This window comes from Medicago sativa, chromosome 6 (genome assembly GCF_051527215.1).
Source record: "Medicago sativa cultivar Bolivia chromosome 6, Bolivia_mono, whole genome shotgun sequence".
Lineage (NCBI taxonomy): Eukaryota > Viridiplantae > Streptophyta > Magnoliopsida > Fabales > Fabaceae > Medicago > Medicago sativa.
The window spans coordinates 19,875,076-19,899,200 of NC_140754.1; the positions used below are offsets into that span (position 1 = coordinate 19,875,076).

Sequence of the window (24,125 nt, forward strand, 5' to 3'; positions counted from 1 at the left end):
AAGTTGCAACAGATTTCAAAAGTATTTTGTTAAGTTTTCGTTAAAAATGTTAAAGTATGTTTCAGAAGAGTGATTCAATCATACCTGAGTTATGGCCACTTATCTATTGTAATAGCAAGACATTAAAAAGAAAAGAGTTGGAAAAAGCTAGTGCCACGGGCCTTCGATGAGACATAAATAATTAGAGTTTTGTAAAAAGTTGATGCAAGATTAAAGTTTATCTACCAAAGGTAGGTCAACCTATTTGTGCCATCTTTTGGTCATAAATGTTACTGGCATGAATGCCAACATATGAAGTTTATACGAGCTTTACAACATGTTTGGTGCGGTGTTCAATATGGATTATGATGAATCATTTCTCTGGCAAGGGTAGTATCGTGATTCATCATTGTGTAATTATACATGCACGACGGAAAGTTTGTAGTAATTGCTATTTTTTGGGAAGATCATGTATACAATGTAAAATGTAGTCAGTGACCTAGTTTTTTTTTTTTTTTTTTAACGATAAAACTTATTGATGACCAAGTCTTTGTACAAGATGAACAGAGACCGGTAAGATAAAACAAGTAAAGAGCATCGTATATAGGCGGAATACGCAAAAGGTGCTCCTTGAATCTTCGAATCCTTGATTACCCGTGCACCCCTTCAAACTCTTCACTCAAGCCTTCAATGCTACGTCCGGTAAACGAATCCCCTTCGACTTCAAGAACGGTTAGAAAGACCCCCAAGACCTTTGGAGGTGGAATGAGATTATTCACTTCACTTTGGAGCCTTGATTAAGCCCAATAAATCTTCTTGAGAGAACCAACTTACAATCTCTACTAACACCCTAACAAATCAATGTGACTCAATGTACAAAGTGATTCTAAGGAAAAGTGTTTAATCTTGAAGAATTTATGAACAATGAGTTTTTGAGACCTAGAGAAAATAGTTGCAAATGATTCAATCATCACAAAGAAGGATACTGACACACAAAGATGAAGTTTCCTATACAAGACACCACACAAGACATTAAGGGATCGCATGACACAATGAGACAAGGTTTGCTAGGTGCTTTAACAAATTTCTAAGCTAGAACTAATCAACATAATGAACAACAATAAACAACCAAGCAATCTAAACAAAGTGTATGGAAGTTATAATCACAAACCAAAAGTAGAAAACAGTGAGAGAAAGAAAGAGAGAACACACGAAAATTTGTTTACCTAGTTTGGTCCAAATTGACCTAGTCTTGGGGAGAGAGCAGCCATCCGTTTCACTATAATGATGAGTAACTTTACAAAAGAGATATCAATGGGATACAAGAATAAGTCTCCCGCCTAATTCTACCTAAAGCCCCAATCTCTTCCCATGACCAAGAGACTCAATCCTAATAGTGTTTCCCAAGGTGAATCAACCCAACCCTACTGTTTGTTGCCAAGAGAAAACTCTATACAAACCCTAGTTTGATTTCTAAACCCTTGTTTCAGCCCCCTCTATCTAAAAGTTTACTCTGATACAAGGTCTATATTTATAGATAAATATAACTCATAAATTTGGAACGAATATCACACTGAAGAAATGTTTCTTTTTTTTTTTCTCCTTCAATGAAAGAATATTTGCATCAAAAATATAATATTTCTATTCAAAATATATTTGCATGAGATCTTCCTTCATACGATACAAAAATATATTTATTGTCCATAAATATATTTTCAGCACAAAATATATTTGGAACAAATCTTTTATATTTTTAGCAACAATATTCTCCATCCATCAAATATTGAGTCATACTACAACATTCTCCACGTTGACCCTAAATTAGTGATGATGTCAATTTAACATCAACCACCATGCTGCTCTTTCCCTTGCTTCCCATTACATCATTGATAGACGTTTGGCAAGTGCACCAAATACTATCGAAGTAGTAAAAATATCGATCCCACGAGGACTGTTTTTAACTTCAATAATTCAATTGCGTTATAAAAATAGGATGTATAAAATTTATTTTGTTTTGCCACTAGGCAGTAGATTTGGTTTGATTTTAATTAAATCAAGAAACAGAAAATAAAGATTTGTTAAGAAAATATGGAGAGAGATGAGATCAGATCCGTCGAATCCTCTAAGTTCCCCTAATTGGTCTACTGCACCTATTTGTTATGAATCCTCTTCTAATTTACGATGATTAACAAAATAGCCCTAATCAATCCCTTGAGTTAGGACCCTCTTCTTAAACTACAGCCCCTAATTCCTTAGGTGGTCTAATAATTCTTGAAGGTTTTACCGAACGTTAACCTATTATCACTAACAAACGATTATCTATTCCTAGACTAACCCTGTTTATTAGAACAATTCAATTAGGTCTAAGTTGAAAGCCATGGGCAGTGGTCATTCATTCTCATGAAATCAAGTTATATGTGATCAAGATATAAAAAGCATTAAGAACGATTGAATTGAATAAACTAGAATTGAATTCATAAACAAAATAGAGTTTCACAACAACATGTGTCAATTAGGGTTACAAAGATTCATCTCGGATCTAATCTCTAAGAGATTTAGCTACTCATAATCGAGTTTACAAATAGCATAATCAATGAAATAATTAAAACATACATGAATTGGTAAAAGGTTGAAGAAATCGCCCTTCTAGCCGTCTCCGATGTCTCAAAATCGCACTTTGCTCTCCAAAATCGTAACCCTTGTTCTTCAGGATTAGTGCAGTATTTATAGAAGTCATGGGCCTGACCCATCAAAATCGCGCCGCGCCATGTATATAGGCGTGCCGCGATTTCCCTCAAACAGGGAGGTTGTAATTTCGCTTCAAAAATCGCATCACGGCTTGAAATTGGCGTGGCGCGATTTGCTTCAAACAGACTTCAATATTTCAGCTTTTTGCACTCCAGAACAGTATAAATTGCATGAGAACTCTATCAAAATGTCACAATAAGTCCTAAAAATTACGTAATGACAGCATGTCATCACAACCCCAAACTTAAACCATTCCTTGTCCTCAAGGAATTTGCTTGCAACAGTGACAAACGATAGTAAAATGACAGTTACCTGACAAAACGATAGTACCCAAAAGTTCATTCTCCTTCTAGCTAAAGATGAGCTAGTTTGACTTGTTCGCATCCACCAATTCACAACTCCACGCATTCAAATTGAAATAGGGTTCTACCAGTCGACATGCAGGTCTACATATTACCATACGCTTGAAACGTTTCTAAACATCAATCAAAGTCAATATCATTACACACTTTTGAGGTCTTTAGGGTTATAACGGGGCTTAGGTGAAAGATGGGATATATTTGGATAAGTAGGCTACACAAAATTTGAGTTAGGCATTCCTACGGAAGTTAAAGCACAAAATTCAATCCTTCAATCATTCACCTTGTGGAATAACAATCAATGCAAAGGTACTAGAGAATATTTTAACATTTAGGGACAATCGAGTTTGAAGTTACTCAGATTTTCAATGTTTTGTCCCTTTTTCAGCATTCAATTTCATTTTTTTTGATACACCATTTTTGTGTATATTTTGCATGACTTTAATACACCATTTTTGTTCTCTTATTCTCTAGTACCCCCACCCCAAACTTAGTTGGTTGCAAATTCCAATAGCAACCCCAAACTTAATCTTTAGCAACATTCTACAATGCCTTAACTCAGAAAATACATTAAGGGACAAGTCCTAAAAGTCTCTAGGCTTGTAATGTAGTTTGTCACCGAACAAAAAGTTCTAATCCTACCGGCTCACAATTGGTTAAGAAAGGATAATTTCAACAAATTAAAACAGGGTAGGCTTCAAAAAGGCTCACAGGACCAAACACTTTTGCCTCAGTGTGTAATTAACAAAGACCAATCAATAATAGAGAAACAATGCAAGTTCTAGAAATGTAGTTGCATGGAAAACTAATCTAAATATAAGTAAATTGAAAAACAAAATTTGGCAATGAACCTTATGGCTGAGATTTCTGGGAGTATGTGACTACCTAGCAACGCCGTACACTTCGGCTTTGAATCAAGTCACCCCTCCTTTAGAACTTTTGGAATACCGTTTCATCAAACAACTGTTACTAAACTGTAAAGAGTCAACTAACAAACAAATTCGTCAATAATAAACAAGTGCAGATTCATCACAATACGGGGAATAACAAGTTCAACGGACTTTGACAATACAAGAATATAAAAATAGTACGAAACAGAAACAAAGTACCAAAAAGAAAAGTACAACGAAAACACTAAAACAAGCAAAGCTGAACCCTCAGTGGTCCAGTCCCATGTCCCCATCCTCATCACCACCAGTCTCAGGTAACCCATCAAAGAAGGCTGGCGGGATTTGTCAAATCTCTCGAAAGAGCCAGTGATCGGCCTCCTATGCATCTGTGCCTCTGCAGCAAACTCAGTGGAAAACCTTCTCCTCTCTCCATTTGAGGTGGCTGCTGCTGTGGGGGTGCTTCAGGTGCACCACCTCTCTTCCTCATAAACTCCTCATACTTCTTCATAAAGACATCCATGGTCTTGTCGGTGATAGGCTGAACAGTAGGAGTATGCAAATCACCCTCAAACTCTTGCAATAATCGAACCATTCTCTTGCGTCATCAGAAATAAACCGGTTAACATTTGATGGTGGGACAACATTTCTTTTGCGTTTGTTTTGGCTAGATGAAGGTTGGGTGGTAGTTGTCTTAGGCTTGGTTTGTTGTCTAGTTTTTGGTTTTGAAACATTTTGTGGTTTGGGTGCCACTTGTGTGAAAGTTTGAGAGTGTGTGAAAAAGGGTAGGTTGTTTTGGTTAATTGAAATGGATGAAGATGAAGAATGTTGGATGAATTGGTGTTGGGATATGCTAAGGAGATGAAAAATTGATGAAAAGGGTTGTTTTTCGTGGGTTAGGGTTCCAGGAGAAAATTGGGCAGAGTAACTAGGAAAATGGAAAGAGGTTTATGATGAAACTGCTGGTTCTTTAATAGGCTCTTGCAAAATCGCGTTACGATTGGGAAATCGTGGTGCGATGGCAGTTTGTAACGGTTACCTTTTTCAAATTATCACAAGGATCGTATCACGATTGTCACCACCATGATGCAATTTGGCTGAGGCAGAAAGGGGTGCAAAATTTTTCTGAAATCGTACCACGATCCCCCAATCGTAATACAATTTAAGCGGTCAAGTCCAGGCAGTTTTACTTCAAAATCGTATTATGATTTAACAATCGTAACGCGACTTTGAAGACATAATAAAAAAAATTTAAAGTTTGCAATTTTTTCCTGGACTTCCACTTTTAAGAAACAAGAGTTTTTGAAGAGGAGATTGTGATACAACATCAGTATTGTATCACAATCTTCTTGGCAGGGCTTGCACACTAAAACTTTGAAAGAAAAATTCCTGCCTGTTTTGTGTTTCGTTGTTGAAAATTTTTTTTTATATTGAAAACAATAAAAATAAATACTACCTGAAATTAAATCTAGTGGGTTGCCTCCCACCAAGTGCTTTCTTTTACGTCATTGAGCTTGACGCTTCAACCACTGTTAGGGTGGCAAATATGTCAGAAAGAACACATCACCCTTCTTCTTCCTCTTGTTAGGCAGGAAATCCATGAACTTGGCATAAAGAAGTAGATGCTCCCATGTGCTCACAGTTAAACCTTTGGAATTTAAGCTCTCCCACCTTAGAGAAGGACATGCATCCATTTGCACACGAGTGATTTCCTTAACCCCTGTTTGTTCAGACTTCGGGAAAATGTCAGCACTCCTCACTTTTGGATTTTCTTCCACCACAACCTTGTGACACTCAATCTCCATCTGAACCAGCTTCCTTTGAGCCTCATGTGCTTTCTCAACAAGATCACCACACTGAACATCAAACTTTTCAAATAAAACTTGATTTGACACCAAGAAATCATCTAAAATATTCTGAAGTTGAGTATTGTAATCGATGTTGATCACCTCTTTCTTCCCTTCACCATCACTACCTGGTTGATTCGCCTCATGATGACCACAGCTCGAGATTTTGTTGTCCAAAATTTTGATCTTAAAAGATAGCATATATTTTTCATACTGCAACTTAGCAATCTCTTCTGTGTCATAGAGGAGTACCCTGTCTATCATAGCTGCAAAACTTGGATAAACTTTTCAGTAGTACAGTACAATGAGAAGAAAACAAAGAGCATAATATATTTTTTTTAATATATATACAAAAATATAAAAGACAGAAATCCTAAATTATAACGTAATTGCCTTGTTGAAATAATTCAACAGTCCCCGACAACGGCGCCAAAAACTTGATAGACGTTTGGCAAGTGCACCAAATACTATCGAAGTAGTAAAAATATCGATCCCACGAGGACTGTTTTTAACTTCAATAATTCAATTGCGTTATAAAAATAGGATGTATAAAATTTATTTTGTTTTGCCACTAGGCAGTAGATTTGGTTTGATTTTAATTAAATCAAGAAACAGAAAATAAAGATTTGTTAAGAAAATATGGAGAGAGATGAGATCAGATCCGTCGAATCCTCTAAGTTCCCCTAATTGGTCTACTGCACCTATTTGTTATGAATCCTCTTCTAATTTACGATGATTAACAAAATATCCCTAATCAATCCCTTGAGTTAGGACCCTCTTCTTAAACTACAGCCCCTAATTCCTTAGGTGGTCTAATAATTCTTGAAGGTTTTACCGAACGTTAACCTATTATCACTAACAAACGATTATCTATTCCTAGACTAACCCTGTTTATTAGAACAATTCAATTAGGTCTAAGTTGAAAGCCATGTTCAGTGGTCATTCATTCTCACGAAATCAAGTTATATGTGATCAAGATATAAAAAGCATTAAGAACGATTGAATTGAATAAACTAGAATTGAATTCATAAACAAAATAGAGTTTCACAGCAACATGTGTCAATTAGGGTTACAAAGATTCATCTCGGATCTAATCTCTAAGAGATTTAGCTACTCATAATCTAGTTTACAAATAGCATAATCAATGAAATAATTAAAACATACATGAATTGGTAAAAGGTTGAAGAAATCGCCCTTCTAGCCGTCTCCGATGTCTCAAAATCGCACTTTGCTCTCCAAAATCGTAACCCTTGTTCTTCAGGATTAGTGCAGTATTTATAGAAGTCATGGGCCTGACCCATCAAAATTGCACCGCGCCATGTATATAGGCGTGCCGCGATTTCCCTCAAATAGGGAGGTTGTAATTTCGCTTCAAAAATCGCAGCACGGCTTGAAATTGGCGTGGCGCGATTTGCTTCAAACAGACTTCAATATTTCAGCTTTTTGCACTCCAGAACAGTATAAATTGCATGAGAACTCTATCAAAATGTCACAATAAGTCCTAAAAATTACGTAATGACAGCATGTCATCAATCATGTAGCTCCATAAGTTTACACCTTACCTCTTCAACCGTCGGAATGCTTTCCGCCGCTTGAAGGCTCTTGCTTCCCACTACGCTAGGAATTTTATGTAGCTCCACAATTGCACACCTTAACCCCTTCAGCCATCAGAATGTCTTCCGCCTTCTCGAAGGTCCTTGCAGTCCAACTACGCTAGGAATTTTAGGTAGTTCCACAAGTATCCACCATATCATCTTTAACACAGGACATCTCTCGCTTCCTTGAAGATCTCCTTGCATCCAATCATCCTTGGCTTTTTAGGGTAATCTAGCAAGCCGTGCTACACATTCTTCAACCTCTGAAATGCCTTCCGTCTTCATGAAGAAATCCGTTGCTCACCACTAGAGCATAGCACCCAAGGTCATCCATAGTCGTACCGTTTCCGGTGTGTTCAACTCCACCTAAAGTTGAGCTTCCAGCCTCTCAACTAGCAAATGCGTACATCCCACTATGTCTTCCACCTTGAAACTCCACCTCAACAGGTAGATCATGAGTATTGTTACCTCAGCCTCTCAAGACTAACCATGAGTATTCTTACCAAGCAACCTAAACAAAGTGTATGGAAGTTATAATCACAAACCAAAAGTAGAAAACAGAGAGAGAAAGAAAGAGAGAACACACGAAAATTTGTTTACTTAGTTCGGTCCAAATTGACCTAGTCTTAGGGAGAGAGCAGCCCTCCGTTTCACTATAATGATGAGTAACTTTACAAAAGAGATATCAATGGGATACAAGAATAAGTCTCCTGCCTAATTCTACCTAAATCCCCAATCTCTTCCCATGACCAAGAGACTCAATTCCTAATAGTGTTTCCCAAGGTGAATCAACCCAACCCTAGTGTTTGTTGCCAAGAGAAAACTCTATACAAACCCTAGTTTGATTTCTAAACCCTTGTTTCAGTCCCCTCTATCTCAAAGTTTACTTTGATACAAGGTCTATATTTATAGAGAAATATAACTTATAAATTTGGAACGAATATCACACTGAAGAAACGTTTCTTTTTTTTTTCTCCTTCAATGAAAGAATATTTGCATCAAAAATATAATATTTCTATTCAAAATATATTTGCATGAGATCTTCCTTCATACAGTACAAAAATATATTGATTGTCCATAAATATATTTTCAGCATAAAATATATATTGGAACAAATCTTTTATATTTTTAGCAACCATATTCTCCATCCATCAAATATTGAGTCATACTACAACATTCTCCACCTTGACTCTAAATTAGTGATGATGTCAATTTAACATCAACCACCATGCTGCTCTTTCCCTTGCTTCCCATTACACCATGTAGCTCCATAAGTTTACACCTAACCTCTTCAACCGTCGGAGTGCTTTCCGCCTCTTGAAGGTTCTTGCTTCCCACTACGCTAGTAATTTTATGTAGCTCCACAATTGCACACCTTAACCCCTTCAGCCATCAGAATGTCTTTCGCCTTCTCGAAGGTCCTTGCAGTCCAACTACGCTAGGAAATTCAGGTAATTCCACAAGTATCCACCATAACATCTTCAACACAGGACATCTCTTGCTTCCTTGAAGATCTCCTTGCATTCAATCATCCTTGGCTTTTTAGGGTAATCTAGCAAGCAGTGCTACACATTCTTCAACCTCTGAAATGCCTTCTGTCTTCATGAAGAAATCCCTTGCTCACCACTAGAGCATAGCACCCAAGGTCATCCATAGTCGTACCATTTCCGGTGTGTTCAACTCCACCTAAAGTTGAGCTTTCAGCCTCTCAACTAGCAAATGCGTACATCCCACTATGTCTTCCACCTTGAAACTCCACGTCAACAGGTAGATTATGAGTATTGTTACCTCCGCCTCTCAAGACTGACCATGGGTGTTCTTACCAAGCAACCTAAATAAAGTGTATGGATGTTATAATCACAAACCAAAAGTAGAAAACAGAGAGAGAAGGAAAGAAAGAACACACGAAAATTTGTTTACTTAGTTCGGTCCAAATTGACCTAGTCTAGGGGAGAGAGCAGCCCTCCGTTTCACTATAATGATGAGTAACTTTACAAAAGAGATATCAATGGGATACAAGAATAAGTCTCCTGCCTAATTCTACCTAAATCCCCAATCTCTTCCCATGACCAAGAGACTCAATCCTAATAGTGTTTCCCAAGGTGAATCAACCCAACCCTAGTGTTTGTTGCCAAGAGAAAACTTTATACAAACCCTAGTTTGATTTCTAAACCCTAGTTTGATTTTTAAAGTCGTTTATCCAATTATTTTCTGTTCGTTATTTAGTTTTATTGTAGTGCGTAAAATTTGTCTCCATTGAAGCATAACCCTGGTTTAGGCACTTAGGTATTAACTAGTGAAACAAACCGAAAGCGAGCGTAACCCTAATAGTAAGTACTAAAGGAGGTGACATACCTAATATTGATAAACTTCTACAGAAATCAGGTAGTAACTAGTTGGTAATTAAGGAAACAAGTGACTTCATGACTTAAATCATCCCATTAACTCCATTTTCCTCACACCTTAGCAAGAAAGACGCTGGTAGGGATGCCTGTTTATAGAACTACCGAGAGGGAGAGTGTGCATTCATAGATGAGAGAACCTTCAGGAACACTGGCCACCATACCTTTGGATATCAAGGAACTCTAATTTAAGTTTATGTTTCAATTACCCCTGAGGGAGTAAGACCCCATACGTACAGATCACCGTGTGACCAGCAGGTGCAACTCAGCAGGCAGAGTGATATACCGAAATCAACCAAGAGAGTAAGACCCCGCACGTAAGGATCACCGTTCGACCAGCATGTACAACTTGACAAAGTGATTAGGTGATCACGTCCTGACGAATTCATCACTTTGATAGTCTACATAGAATAATTGAACGCAACTTGACTGTTAATTAATTAAACAAATAAATAGAGGGGATTCAAAGAATCCTAATCGCCGCTAACATTCCACGATCCTAACCGTGCATCAGACACCATACACGTGTCCTTTATTCGTCTCCTAATCACGCGCCCCATCTCACATAAGCAATTATTCTCTCACGTGCCTATCACTACAAGAAAATCAGCATTTTGCGACATTTCATCTGCGACCCTTACCTTGTAACTGCCTCAAAGTGCATTTTTGAAACAGATGTTGCGACTGTTTGGTCAACCGCCGCAGGTTTTCTTTGTAAAATTTATTACTCGGTGCTTTGTACTTATTCAATTACAGCTTTCTCACTCTTACTTTCCCAAAGTTTTCATTTCACATCTCTCATCTCCCCCGATTTCTCCATGTCACTTTCCCCAAATCTCCAATCAGTCTAAACCTAATCCCCAAATTTTTCATCTCACACTCAATCCTCTCAATTGTTATGACTAACCTAACCTAACCTAATTTCATCTCAATCGCTTCCGTCACTGCCGGATTCAGTTTCCGCCACCTCCAAATTCAATTTCCGCCGCTTCGACACCACTTTACTCCTCCGACGTCTCCTCCATCACAGATCTAAAGGTTTGATAATTCCTCATCATCGCTCGCTGTTGTTGATAATTCCTTTACGAAGTTTGTATATCAATTTTATACGAAATCGATGGTAACAGTTCTAGAGGTTGTTATAACACGTAAGTCTTATCTAGGGTTTCTGATAGTAGTTACTCTTTATTGAATTTCTATAACCTTTCAATTCTTCATCACAACCATAGTGATTCTAATGATTGTTTCTCTGTGCTTTTTTCTATTGAAAATTTATTTTATTTTATTCTATCATGTACCCTATGAATCACTAATACCGAACACGACATTCAGGGGATTTTTGGATCATTTAGATGTTGAAGGTCTTGGGCTGTATGACTATTATGAGGTATTTTATTTATATTTTTAAGAATTTTTGTTGAATTGGACTATGATTATCTTATTTACATTACATAAATGACGTTAGAAGCTAGTGTCATCAAATAGTGGCTATATTAGTTTGAAACTTGTACACTTTTGAGAAATGGTTTAGATATTTGCCTGGTTAGCGTTTCTAGTACTGAATTTATTTGTGGTTATTGATCATTGCTTAGCTTTATCAATGATTCTGGAATTGGTTTCGATTGGATTTATTCTATGATTTGTTTGTAGGTTAATTGGGGATCATAAGGCTGGTTGTGACAGTTTCTCAATTGTTTCACACCTTCTGCATAGTTCTATCTTCTTCCTTGAAAAGTTCTAAGGATTTGGTGAAAAATATGAAGCTAATGCTTATTAAAGGTTTGATAACACTCTATCTTCTATGTGTCACTGTCGTGTCTGTGTCAATGGTACATAGCGTATGAATTCCTCCATAATGAATTAACGATAGTAGTGTCATACACATACTCAGAAATGTACAGCTTATGTATAGGCATTTTAGACTCAGTGTCACATTTGCATATTTGTTGGAACAGATTCTAAGACACTGAAAGAAGAGAAGAGGGAAGAATTGTTTGAAACTTTGTAAGCCAATGATTCTATTGGATGAGTTGTTGATGTCATTGACCCAAAGGAACTCCCCGCCAAAATGCTCAAGAAATAAACAAACAAACCTTAGTCCTTTTTTTTTTGCTGTTTTTTTCGTGTGTTTCTTTTCAATTTAATGATGGTTTTTCCTTGCTGTAATCACTGTTCTCTATGCTTTCTCACTTGCATTTAATCACTGTTCCCTGAACCCTTCTTACTCTCAATCGTGTTTTTTCTCCATCCTCAATTGTGTTCGCTAATTTCCACCCTCTCTTAATCGTGTTTTTGCCACTCTCAATCGTTCCCTCTCACTCTCAATCATTCACTGAATCCTTCTCACCGTGACTCTAGCCCTCAATCTAACCCTTTCATTGCGACACAGCTGCAACCTAATAACAACCCAGGTGTTCGACCCAATCTTTGCAGATTAATTTCTTGTTTTTTTGGTTTTTCAAGAATTCTGAGTATTTTTTTGTTGATTCAGTGATTTTTTTGTTAATCTCTTGATTTTTTTTAATTTTTCAGTTTAGTGCAATTTGGTTTCGCAACTGTGTTTCGCCATGGTTCACACTTCGCTGCTACTTCACTTTCTCAAGGTAATGACTTTGTTTTTCTCTAACCTTTATTCATGTCAAATTTGATTGATCTCTGCCATGAAATTAAGCTTAATTTTAGTCTATGGACAGCCGCAAAAACAATAGATATTTAAGTGTAATGTTGCCTCCCTAAAGGAATTGTTTGTTGTTGTGCTTTATGTTGTTAATGATTGCTAATTGAAATAGATACTCGCTTAATAAGGTTGATAGAAGTTGAGGGATTTTTGGTAAGTTTCTGAGAGTTTTGTCACCGTAAAAGGAATGTAAGGGCGAGTGATTTTTATAAGTTTTATGAGATTTGTCACCGTAGAAGGAATATAAGGGGGAGGGATTTTGTTAAGTTTTCTTTGATTTGTCAACCTTTTAATACAAAGGTTATAATAATGTTATGGATTGAAAGCCATAATCAACAATTTGGACTATTCACAATGACTTCTAGTAAAGAATACGAAAATATAATCCAATAATCTCATGCTGGTTGGGATTCACAAAAATAAAGAAAAAATATAGGTTCTTACCATGTACTCTTTCTTGACATCGGAGGTAGTATAAGTGATTAGTCTGAACAAAACATAGTTTAGTACTCATAATCAATGGTAATGAACAAAGTTATAAATTCCAACTATATCCTCAAGATTTGTGGGATTGAAAAGACTGAAGATAACCAAATTGTGATTGTCGTGTATTTTCTATTGATGTTGTTGGTATATATTATCTATTTGGTGTGACTTCATCATTATTATCTGTTTGTTGATGTCATTGAGACCTAAAGTTTTTGCATCAAGGATCATGTTTGTCCATCAAATATGTTCTCTTGTTGGATACAAGTAGAGTTTATGCCTTGTAGAGTTTATGTCCATCAACTTTTAACACTACTAACATAATGCTTACAACAGATTCACAACAGTTTTGATCTGTTATGTGCATATTGTGACGCTTTGCCATCTGCTCTGTTTGTTCATACTTCCTTTTGTGTCTCCCTCTGTTCTGTGCGCTTAGGTTCCTATTCCATTTTGTGCCTATTTCCTTTTTTGTCTCCCTCTGTTCTGTGCGCTTAGGTTCCTATTCCATTGACATCAACAAGTTTGAATAAAGGTAAAAGTTGTGTTCTGCATTCAACACTTGTTGTGTTATGCGTTTTGCGTTATGCGGTTTGCAATATAGGTTTTACATTTGTTAATGAAGATTCTGAGATGTTGTTGTTGTTGTTTGATACTTTTACTTTGTTAATGATTTTTTTGGTGGATTTAGTTTTGGTACTAAGCTGTTTCAATTTAGTTTTGGTTCTAAGTTGCTTCAAGGTTAGAACAATGATTCATATTTTTTCTATTTGATTGCATAATTTGAATATACTTACATTTATGCAGTACTGTGTTCTTTGTATCACTGTTGTTGTTGTTACTTGTCACGTTTAGAATTCCAACTTAAATTTATCTATTTTGTGAATCGAAACTTATGATTGTATCCCTCATGGTAGTTGGCTGACCTATTATTCAGTACACTAAATTTAGCTTTTAAATTTAAACTTTTAGTTGAGCTATATTTATGCAACTCAGTACTGCTTTTTCAGAAACCTTATAGAATTGCAATTAACACCTTTTCTTTGTTTTACGCAGCATCTTTACCTATTTGAAGTTTGCTATCTTTGGTTGATTTAATAGCATTCATTTTCATCAAGTACACTTGTCTCTGAAAAGGTGAGATAATACGTTATACGTGTGATGCATTCGTCATTACTTAAAACTACTAATCTTTATTTCGGTAGTCCAGCAAATAGAGTCACTCATGATTCCCTTACCCTCAAGCAAATTATAAGCTATTATTTGGCTAAGTAGAAATAACTGTGTCTTCAATTGCACAAAGTTTGATCCGGCTGAGGTTGCTTATTCTGCCGCGCTGTTCGTAGAGGAGTTTAATAGAGCAAATGATATGCATGCGGTCCCAATAGTTGCATCAGCAACCTCTGTTAAATGGCAGACCCCTCCTATCGGATTTTTGAAGCTCAATGTGGATGCTGGTTGTTTTCCAAATGATAAGACAGGCTGGGGTATGGTGGTGAGAGACCACACTGGTTCAGTTTCATTTTCTGCTACAAAGTGTGAGGATATTCTTGTCTCTCCTCTAGTGGCTGAAGCCATGGGACTGAGATGGAGCCTTATTTGGGCTGATGTGCATTGCTGCAAGAACCTCATCATTGAGACAGATGCAGAAACTGTTGTTAAGAGTTTGTATGGTGATGTGCGGCCTGTCGTAATTGATAATTTAATCATTGACTGTTTAGAAATTTTAGCTAGATTAGATAATGCTAGTGTTGTCTTTGCTAGTAGGAATTGTAACAATGTTGCCCATAGCCTAGCTTGCCTAGCTAAAGATATTGGTTGTAATTCTTGGTTAGGTTCTGTTCCTGATCAGATTTTAACCTCTCTGTGTAAGGATTCATCTTTCATTTAATGGAAATCCTTTTTATGTCAAAAAAAAAAAGTATTTATTAATATATTTATTTAAATTGTCAACAAAAATTGCCCCATTCAATTTTTTTTTTAAAAAAACTAAACATTTGCGACTGTTGTGAAGGGTCGCAATTGCACCATTCAATTTTTTTAAAAAAAAACTAAACATTTGCGACTGTTGTGAAGGGTCGCAATTGCACCATTCAATTTTTTTTTATAAAAAAACTAAACATCTGCGACTGTTAGGAACTGTCGCAATAACATTTGCGACGGTTGGAGCTGCTGTTCTACGAAGGGTCGCAAATGACTGTTGCGACCCCAACATTAGCGCCTGTTGGGGAACAGTCGCAAATGTACATTTGCGACCCTTCTAACAGTCGCAATCGTCAATTTTAAAGGTCGCAAAACGCGTTTTTTCTTGTAGTGTATCTAAGGGTGAGTTAGTTTCACCCACAAGGTATGATTCACTTTTCCCACACTTTTTACACACTCTTTCTCAGTTCCAATACTGACTTGAGCGTTAGAGTGCTAACGTACCTGCAGGCACCTTTCGTTCAACCGCAAAGACTCCTCGCCACCGTACCAGAGCACTTTCTGTCACCGTTTCCTACATCAGTTCCTCACTAGACATATCAGAGAACACTTGATTATGATCGACATACAACAAAAAATTCATATATAAAACTTTCCTAGTTATTCAAAATCACAAGCACATTTGATTATGATCGACATACAACAAAAAAATTTCTAGACAATGCATTAAAATCAAATTTATTTACAATGTCAATGTCAAAAAGTTTTTACATGTTTTCAATCACGTGATATCACATCAATTGATGAGTTAAAAATACAAGTTTTTATCGTCGTCATGTTTTATGTACGAATGTTTTACCAGAGTTAACAACGATTAATTTTCATCAAAGAACCTTCACAGTAAATTCTCCACGCTCAATAAAAAACCTTCTATACACAAAAAGTCAAGCAACGAACCTTGACCGATTTGCCATACATATATCAAATTTTGTAAAATTACCGTGTACATAAATTAAACTTTTTTTTTTGAAGGAATGTACATAAATTAAACTTTATTTCACCAAAAATAGAACTTTCATTAAAAAATATATAAACTTTCAAAAAATTAGAATTTTTTTTTAAAAAAAAAAAACAAACTGCGGTAGGGCGGAAATAGGAGCGTAATGCAAGGTGCAAACGTGTCTATTCACAAAAAAAATTATAGAAAGATGCATCCTTAGGTAATAAACCAATAATAGGAAATAATTCAACAGCCAAAAGAATTAGAAGGAAAGACCATAGGAATCGTCAAACTTAGAAAAAAATAGAATCCAAAATAATTATTAATTTTTACAATCATAGTAAACTCTTCAAAACTATTACAAAAAACAAAAAGACCAATTAAAATAATAACTAATAATTTTTGATATAAAATTTCAGATTTATTTTTTCTTTTTCTTTTTCTTTTTTTCCTATGTTTCACACATGCCAGCCATGTTACCGTTGTTAAGACAAAAACAGAAAAAAGAAAGAAAAAAAAAGTTATGATATGAGTGTTAGTATGACTGCCTAGATTTGCAATTACAAAGGGAAATCTTCATCGGGGAAAATTTATGGTTTAGTGCTTAATAAAATAATAATATTTTCCCTTCTCTTTTGGATAAAAAATAGAAAATCCGCCAAAAGTAAATTATAATGTATGCATTAAATAATAAAATCATGAAAATTCATCACGTCAGAGAACAACATATATTTCATAAACACCTCAGAGAATATTCTCATATCATTACTATAATTACAGCAATTCAGTTTAGAAGAAAAAGAAGACTGTTGTGCTGTGAGGCAAATTGATTCAATAATGTGTCATAATCGAATTCTATTAACCGGTCATACCTGCTATTTACCTATAACAATAAAAAGTATAAAATTGACCCACAAACCAACTTATTTAACTTTTTTTTATTTTATAAAGATACAATACACCATGTATTTTAGGTTACAACATAAAGAGCCTGCAAATATCTGTTTAGGTTACAATTACAATGAACCACCAAAACAAAGGTTAAATTTGTTTCAATACCACTGAATTGGCGTTCCCAAACACAATATCTAGAAATAATATATTACAACAAGAACAACAACAACAACTTCGACAACAACAACATGCAACAACCTTATGATGACATTTCTCAAACTTCATCTTTAGCTATCTTAGCTTTTTTGTTTGCAGAATCCTTTTGTTGCTCAATAAATTCTGGGATGGTCTCTTGTATAACCTTTGGGGATGAAAAATCAAAATCCGAAGCAGATACACCACTTGGTTGTGGATGATCTTCAAGATATGATGCTATCTCATTGCGGGATCTCAGTACTTCACCTGTAGGTGTGATGTAGTAAGAGTCCAATTTAGAATAATCATTTCTAAGCAACAAGGTTCTCTTGAAACCTTTTGGTGTCTTTGGATTGTTAGGCTTGTATTTGACCCATATCCGAGAAGAATCGTATTCGATATCAGCAGGAACATCACAGCTAAGATTAGCCTTTTTGCTACAATCAAAAGGCTCTTGTTTGAATTTATGAGTGATCTCCTCAAACTCCTCCTGTGTATCAATCACTCTAAATTTCTTGCAAAGTTCGCATTGTGCCGTATATATATCCTTCAGGTTGATCACATGTCGCTGTCACAATAATTCACCATTAGTTTATAAAGCAGCATAAGTTTAGCTCTTAGATTAAACCCAATAAAGACTTAATAATCCATACTATTGATAATCCAGACAAATCAAAGGTTGGAGGATAAACAATTTCCTAACAAATATAAAAACTTTCATTCAATTCAACATTAATTCTATAAGCTTGCATTTTTTCTTCTTGTTATGAAAGACAAATCTATGGTGAAAGACAAATCTATAAGCTTTCATTCAATTCAACATTGATTCTATAAACTTTCATTCAATTCAACATTGATTCAACATTTATTATGAAAATTAACAGATAATCTTTTCTAATTTCTCACAAGATCTAGTGAAAGACAAATCAGCACACAAAAAAAAAAGTTTTTTTTTTCTTATGCCCTAGGTTTGGAATTAAATTCAAAATCACTTATAATTAAAGGATCTAAATCCCTCCAATTCAATTAACAAGTAACTATAAACAATAAAACGAAAAAAGAACATCTTCCCTGAAGAGTTAACAAGTAAGGGTCAAGAAAATTAAAGAAAAATAGTTGAAAATTAAGGGATGACAAAACCCTAAAAAAAAAAAGATGAATCGAGTGTTGAAAATAATAGTTGGTAATAGTACCTTGCTAGAAGAAGTTGGAGTTTTGGAGCCCGACATTGATTCAGCAAACAAATCTCTCTATTTTCTCACCAGCCACCTTTTGTGAAGTTTTTGTGAAATGAATGTTGAACCCTAATTTTCACTAGTGTTATCCATATATAGTCTGACTAAATGGGCTAGGTTTCTCTCATCTTAATGGGCCTAGTAACTTTCCCATCTCATTAAAATGTTACTACAAAATTACTTCATTAAAACCCTCAATATTACTCATACACGACCATTCTATTAATTATCCCAAGTTACTACCAATTTTCATAAATTAATTTTCCATACTCCAAAGTACCAAAATACCCTTAATGTCTCTAACATCCAAATAATCAACAAATATAACACACCAAACATTTAAATAAATAAAATCCTAAAATTGGGTCGTTACGTTTTGCAACGCTCTCAAGATATAAATGGATGAAGGAGGGGGATACTAACACCAAATTGTTTTATCATTGTATTACAGGAAGAGCAAAGATGAAATAATAAAGGCCCTTAAAGTGGGAGGAGTTTGGGTCCAAAAGCCTTTTGAGGTGAGGCATGTAACATCCCAGACTGCTTTCAGGATTGCCGACTAACCCCACAAACCAACACGAGTCTTTTCAGCATGCTTTGTCCTCACTCACATGCTTACCGGGAAACTTCCCGGTAGGTCACCCATCCTAGTACTACTCCAAGTCAAGCACGCTTAACTATGGAGTTCTTATGGAATGGGCTACCGAAAAGAAGATGCATCTTGTTGATATGGGTAGTACCTAACAATTCTTATAAGCCTTCCTTCAACCATGTAGTCCCATACCTACACGGCCTCCGGATCCCTCTCATTCCAATGCGATTCGGTTCCTCTTATTAACGTGGGGTCATCCTTACGGATAGTGCCCGTTCCAACTGGCGGGAACCTTTCGTATCCAACTGGCGGGATATCGAAAGCCACGTCGTGGGTGTTACATGCCCACCAGCTTCCGCCTGGTTCGTCCCCGAACCACACCGTACTGGGAGAGGTCTGCTCTGATACCAACTTGTAACACCCTATTTCTAATAAGCGGTAAAACGCGCGAATATACTAACATATTCTAGAAATAGATGCTACGTCTTCGAATAAACCACAAATCATACATGCATAAATATCATGCTACACAACATAGCAGCGGAACGACATATAATTCATAAACATATCTGGATCTTCAAACTAAATACAACTGTATCCTTCAAATCTCAAATAACAGAATATCTCAACAACTCCAAAATACAAAGTCAAATAAACAACATGCAAAGACTATCCTAGATCAGAGCCCTAATCTAGACACTTGCATGAAAAAGAGGAACTCCACTCCTCGGCATCAACAAGCACAACTAAGCATCCTGCACTCCATCTACCCGTCCATACAGAAAGGTAGGTGGTAAACCACTGAGGGTTAGCATTACATCATCATAATCCACTTAAAATTAATCAAGAAACTTTGAGAATGAAAGATACATTTAAGAACGATGGATAACAAACCATACACGTATTCACAAGTATTCTTAACATTCACATCATTCAATATCAACATCTCAAGTTCATACCCACAAGTGTAACATACACACATCACAAAATCAACCATCTTAATCAACAATTAACAAATTCAATCATCAACTCAAATGCATTTCAATTCACCAACAAGTATGCAATGGCTCTAGACTCATCTAGATGCATGTGGTACCAATTCTCCTCAAGGTCGTCACCCATGATGCAACAAAAACATCATTATCAACGGCTATAGTCAACGGCAATATGGATATAACATCCGACACGACATATGATGCATGAACATATGACTCAATTCACTATGCATATGTTCACAACAATTCAACGGCTATAATCAACGGCTATAAGTCAACGGCTATAATCATCATTCAACTATATCATATAGTTCATATCTCCACATAGTTCCTTACATTCCAAATAAAAGAACAATTACAACATATGATCACAAACATCATATTAATCACCTAACAACAATTCATACATCATCTCATAATCATATCAATCTAATCATAGAGGGTTCATAAGCAATTGGCCTTCAATGATCATTTTCAATCAAGTTCGTCCCAAAAATCACAATATTGAAAATAATTGAGCACCTAATTCAAAACCAAGTAAACGAGTTCAATTGCCTATGCCATGTATCCTCTCAAGTCACACATGTGTGCCGTAGAGATTACATAAGCATTTCATCGGCCAAATACAATGAATTCATAAAAATCACAAAGTTCGTCTCACCGAAACACTTTTCAAGAAATTTTCCATTTTCTAAGTAAAACAAGTTAAATCCCTCACATCATAGTTTAAATACTACTAAACACCTTAATTGAACTCATAAGATATAAGTTTGAAAGTTTGGAAACAATCCATAAGGTTTGGGTCGACTTAGAAATAGTTATGCGGATTTTTCGTAAAATTTCACCAAGACCACCTTGGAGTATTTGCCTCATAACTCAAAAACCAAGAATCATTTTCAAGTCAAACCAAAGCCATTAGAAAGCTAACAAAATTATCTACAACTTTCATGTTTACACCGAAAACCAATTCAAAACAAAAACGAGGGAAAAAGACACCAGAATGCGAAACAGGGGATGCTGCCACTGTGCAGCTCGCCGTGGCGAGTAAATCAACTCGCGAGGCGAGTAAGCATCACCGAAAGCACCTCCTGCTCGCCTCCAACTCGCCTCCCACTCGCTGTGGCGAGTTGGGACAGTCCTGTTACGAGAAAAACTCACTTTTTCACCCCAAAACCCCAATTTTGACTTCCCAAAGCTCAAATTTGATCCCAAAGTTTGTTTAAACATTTCTAAACATGAAAAGACACCCAATTCCATATAAAATTTACCCCAAAACATTCTCCTAACAAAAATCACCATTTGACCCATTTTCATCAAACTTCAAACAAAACAACACAAAGTCATATCAAACTCTCCAATTATGATTACCCAATGTTTTAATCATCAACAACAACATCTATCAACAACAACAGCAGCTAAACATCATGAATTCACCAACAATTCATCGCAACAACATCTCATATCACCATTTTTGGGCAAAAATGCAAAGTATACATATAACCACAACTTAAGCATGTAATTTCATCATCAACAACTCAATTAACATTCAAATTACATACTCAAACATTGCATCAAAACATGAACACGAATTTGAAAGCAATTAGGTTCAATTCAACAATTTCACAAAAATGGGTAAAGAGAAAAAGATGTGAATTATGGTTGAAATCTAACCCTCTTACCTCTAGCACCAAGATTCTCTAACCCAAGCTTCAATTTAGCTCCTAGATGATGAATCCCTCTTGCCTCTAACCCTTGCACTTGTTCTTCTCTCTAGCCTCTATCTCTTATCTTCTCAAATGAAAAATGAAATGAAAATGTTGTAACCCTATCTCTTCTCACTAACATTAGTTTATAAAGGCTCACTTAATGGGCTTATCTCACAAACCTTAATGGGCCTAACCCATTTCTAATTCAACCTTAAAAATGTTACTACTCACCTACCGGTAAAATATAACACTAACGGTCACTTAACGGTAATTAAAATAATTACTACACCCTCTCTAGTAACTTGGTAAAATAATAACTTCCACTAAACACTAAAAAAAATAACTTTCTGCAAAATTACAAAATTGCCACTGCCCTCAAAATGACCAAAATGCCCCTAAGTCCAAAATGACTAAAATACCCTTCTAACACCGAATTCTACGATTCCCAACCAAAAATACACACAGAGGCAAATAATCACATAAGAGCACATATAACACACATAAATAAATAATAAAATAAAACTAGCAAAAATCGGGCTGTTACAAGGCAGGCAGTGGTAGATTGTTTTTCAAGGCATGTAGAGTCGGAGGATAGGGACCACCCAATGTTGGATGGGGGCCCATTTAAAAGACTATCCGAGGAAGAGAATAATTGATTGGTGTTGCCTTTCTCTTCACTCGAAATTGAGAGTGAAAGAAAGTGATGGGAATAAAAGTCCAGGGCCGGATGCTTTTAATTTTGCTTTCATTAAGGAGTTTTGGTATCTTATGAAGGATGGGGTGAGGATTATGTTTGATCAATTTTATGGAAACTTGGTGTTGCCTAAGAATTTTTTGTCTTATTTTGTAGATGAACCTTTTGTCTTGTTGCCCAAAGTAGATGAACCTTTTGCTTTGAAGGACTACCACCCTATATCTCTTTTGGGATGCCTTTACAAGCTTATCTCAAAGGTGTTTGCGACACATCTTGCTATGGTGTTGAATTCAGTCATATCCACGTCTCAATTGACTTTCTTCAAAGGAAGGAATCTTGTGGATGAGGTGATGGTAATAAATGAGGTTGTGGACTTAGCTAAGAAATTGAGGAAAAAATGTTTAATCTTCAAAGTTGGTTTTGAAAAGACGTGTGATTCCGTGGATTGGGGTTTTTTGGAGTATATGTTGGTTAGAGTTGGTTTTTGTTCAAAGTGGATTGGTTGGATGAAGGCCTGTGTGTGGGGGGGAAGCATGTCAATTTTATTCAATGGGAGCCCTACGGTTGAGGTGAGTTTCCAAAGAGGTTTAAAACAAGGTGATCCCTTAGCACCATTCTTATTCCTCTTGGTTGTCGAAGGTTTTAGTGGGTTAATGGAGAACATGGTAGATATGAGATGGAGATTTTGCATTTATAGTATGCGGATGATACGCTTTTTGTTGGGGAGGCAACGGTAGAGAATTTATGGACCTTGAAGGCTTTGCTTAGAGTCTTTGAGATGGCATCCGGTTTGAAGGTAAACTTTTTTAAAAGTTATTTGATAGGTGTTAATATAGATGGTGAGTTTATGTACATTGCGTGTTATTTTCTCAATTTTAAGAGAGGAGGGATACCCTTTAATTATTTGGGGTTACGGGTGGGTGCTAATGGGAGGAAATTCTCAACGTGGGATCCTTTGGTGGAAAAAGTGGAGAGGAGGTTGATAAATTAGGGTAACCAATATGTTAGTTTTGGTGGGAGGATTTCCCTTATTAATGCCTTCGAAAGTGTATAGGAGGTCAGTGAAGATCCAACACTACTTCCTATGGGGGGGGGGGGGGGGGGGGTAATTTAGTGGAGTGAAAGGTGTGTTGGGTGAAGTGGAAGAAGGCTTTGAGAATGACACACTGCACCTTATAAGCCAGTTTTGGGTTGAGTTAGACTCAATATAAAAAAGTTAATATGGTATCACAGTCTATCCAGTCAGGACACCCACCAAATTATCCGTACAAGACTTAAACATGGTAGTTCCTCTTCCAACTCCTGCGATTTTCAAAGCCCTATGATTTGTCCTGATGACTGGATAATCCGGACGTGCAAATAAAACCCTTTTTTACTCGTACAATATTGAAATCCTGACAAATCAAAGGGTTGGAAGACAAACAATTTTACAACAAATATGAAAACTTTCATTCAATTCAAACATTGATTCTATAACTTGCATTTTTTCTTCTCGTTATGAAAGACAAATCTATGGTGAAAGACAAATCTATAAGCTTTCATTCAATTCAACATTGATTCTATAAACTTTCATTCAATTCAACATTGATTATGAAAATTAACACATAATCATTTCTAGTTTCTCACAAGATCCTGGTGAAAGACAAATTCGCACACAAAAAAAAAAAAATCTTACACCCCTAGGGTTTGGAATTAAATTCAAAAGCACTTATAATTAGAGGATCTGAATCCATCTGATGAGTCATAGATAGTCTTATTTATTGCCTTATTTAGTTTAGTTTTATTTTAGATTTGATTTTATTTTATTGCATTTTATTTTAGTTTAGAATATTTTACTTCAAATTGTGTTTTATTTTATTTTAGGAATAAATATATGGTGGAAGGTGCCTTGGAGCAAAAGAAAGAGGACTG

At 36.0% G+C, this 24,125-nt stretch overlaps 1 protein-coding gene and 2 long non-coding RNA genes across 5 annotated transcripts; 1 reads left to right on the forward strand and 2 right to left on the reverse strand.

Moving 5' to 3' along the window:
* Positions 1-10,586: 10,586 nt before the first annotated feature.
* Positions 10,587-14,790, forward strand: LOC146913531 (uncharacterized). Of its 3 annotated transcripts, XR_015013630.1 has the most exons (7): positions 10,587-10,965; positions 11,150-11,204; positions 11,468-11,596; positions 11,773-12,228; positions 12,350-12,420; positions 14,037-14,117; positions 14,191-14,790. It is a non-coding gene; the product is annotated as an uncharacterized LOC146913531 (long non-coding RNA). The 3 variants fall into 3 exon arrangements; XR_015013628.1 differs by lacking the exon at positions 11,773-12,228; XR_015013629.1 differs by lacking the exon at positions 11,773-12,228 and having other exon boundaries at positions 10,587-10,855.
* A 1,543-nt stretch (positions 14,791-16,333) lies between these two features.
* LOC146913532 (methyl-CpG-binding domain-containing protein 4-like) lies at positions 16,334-18,278 on the reverse strand. The gene is made up of 2 exons (XM_085720011.1): positions 18,186-18,278; positions 16,334-17,560 (listed from the first exon to the last, which is right to left on the reverse strand). The coding sequence occupies exons 1-2, from the start codon at positions 18,219-18,221 to the stop codon at positions 17,072-17,074; spliced, it is 525 nt and encodes a 174-aa protein (XP_085576137.1). The 5' UTR covers positions 18,222-18,278; the 3' UTR covers positions 16,334-17,071.
* A 1,027-nt stretch (positions 18,279-19,305) lies between these two features.
* On the reverse strand, positions 19,306-22,037 carry LOC146913533 (uncharacterized). The gene is made up of 2 exons (XR_015013631.1): positions 21,494-22,037; positions 19,306-19,585 (listed from the first exon to the last, which is right to left on the reverse strand). It is a non-coding gene; the product is annotated as an uncharacterized LOC146913533 (long non-coding RNA).
* Between the last annotated feature and the right edge of the window lie 2,088 nt (positions 22,038-24,125).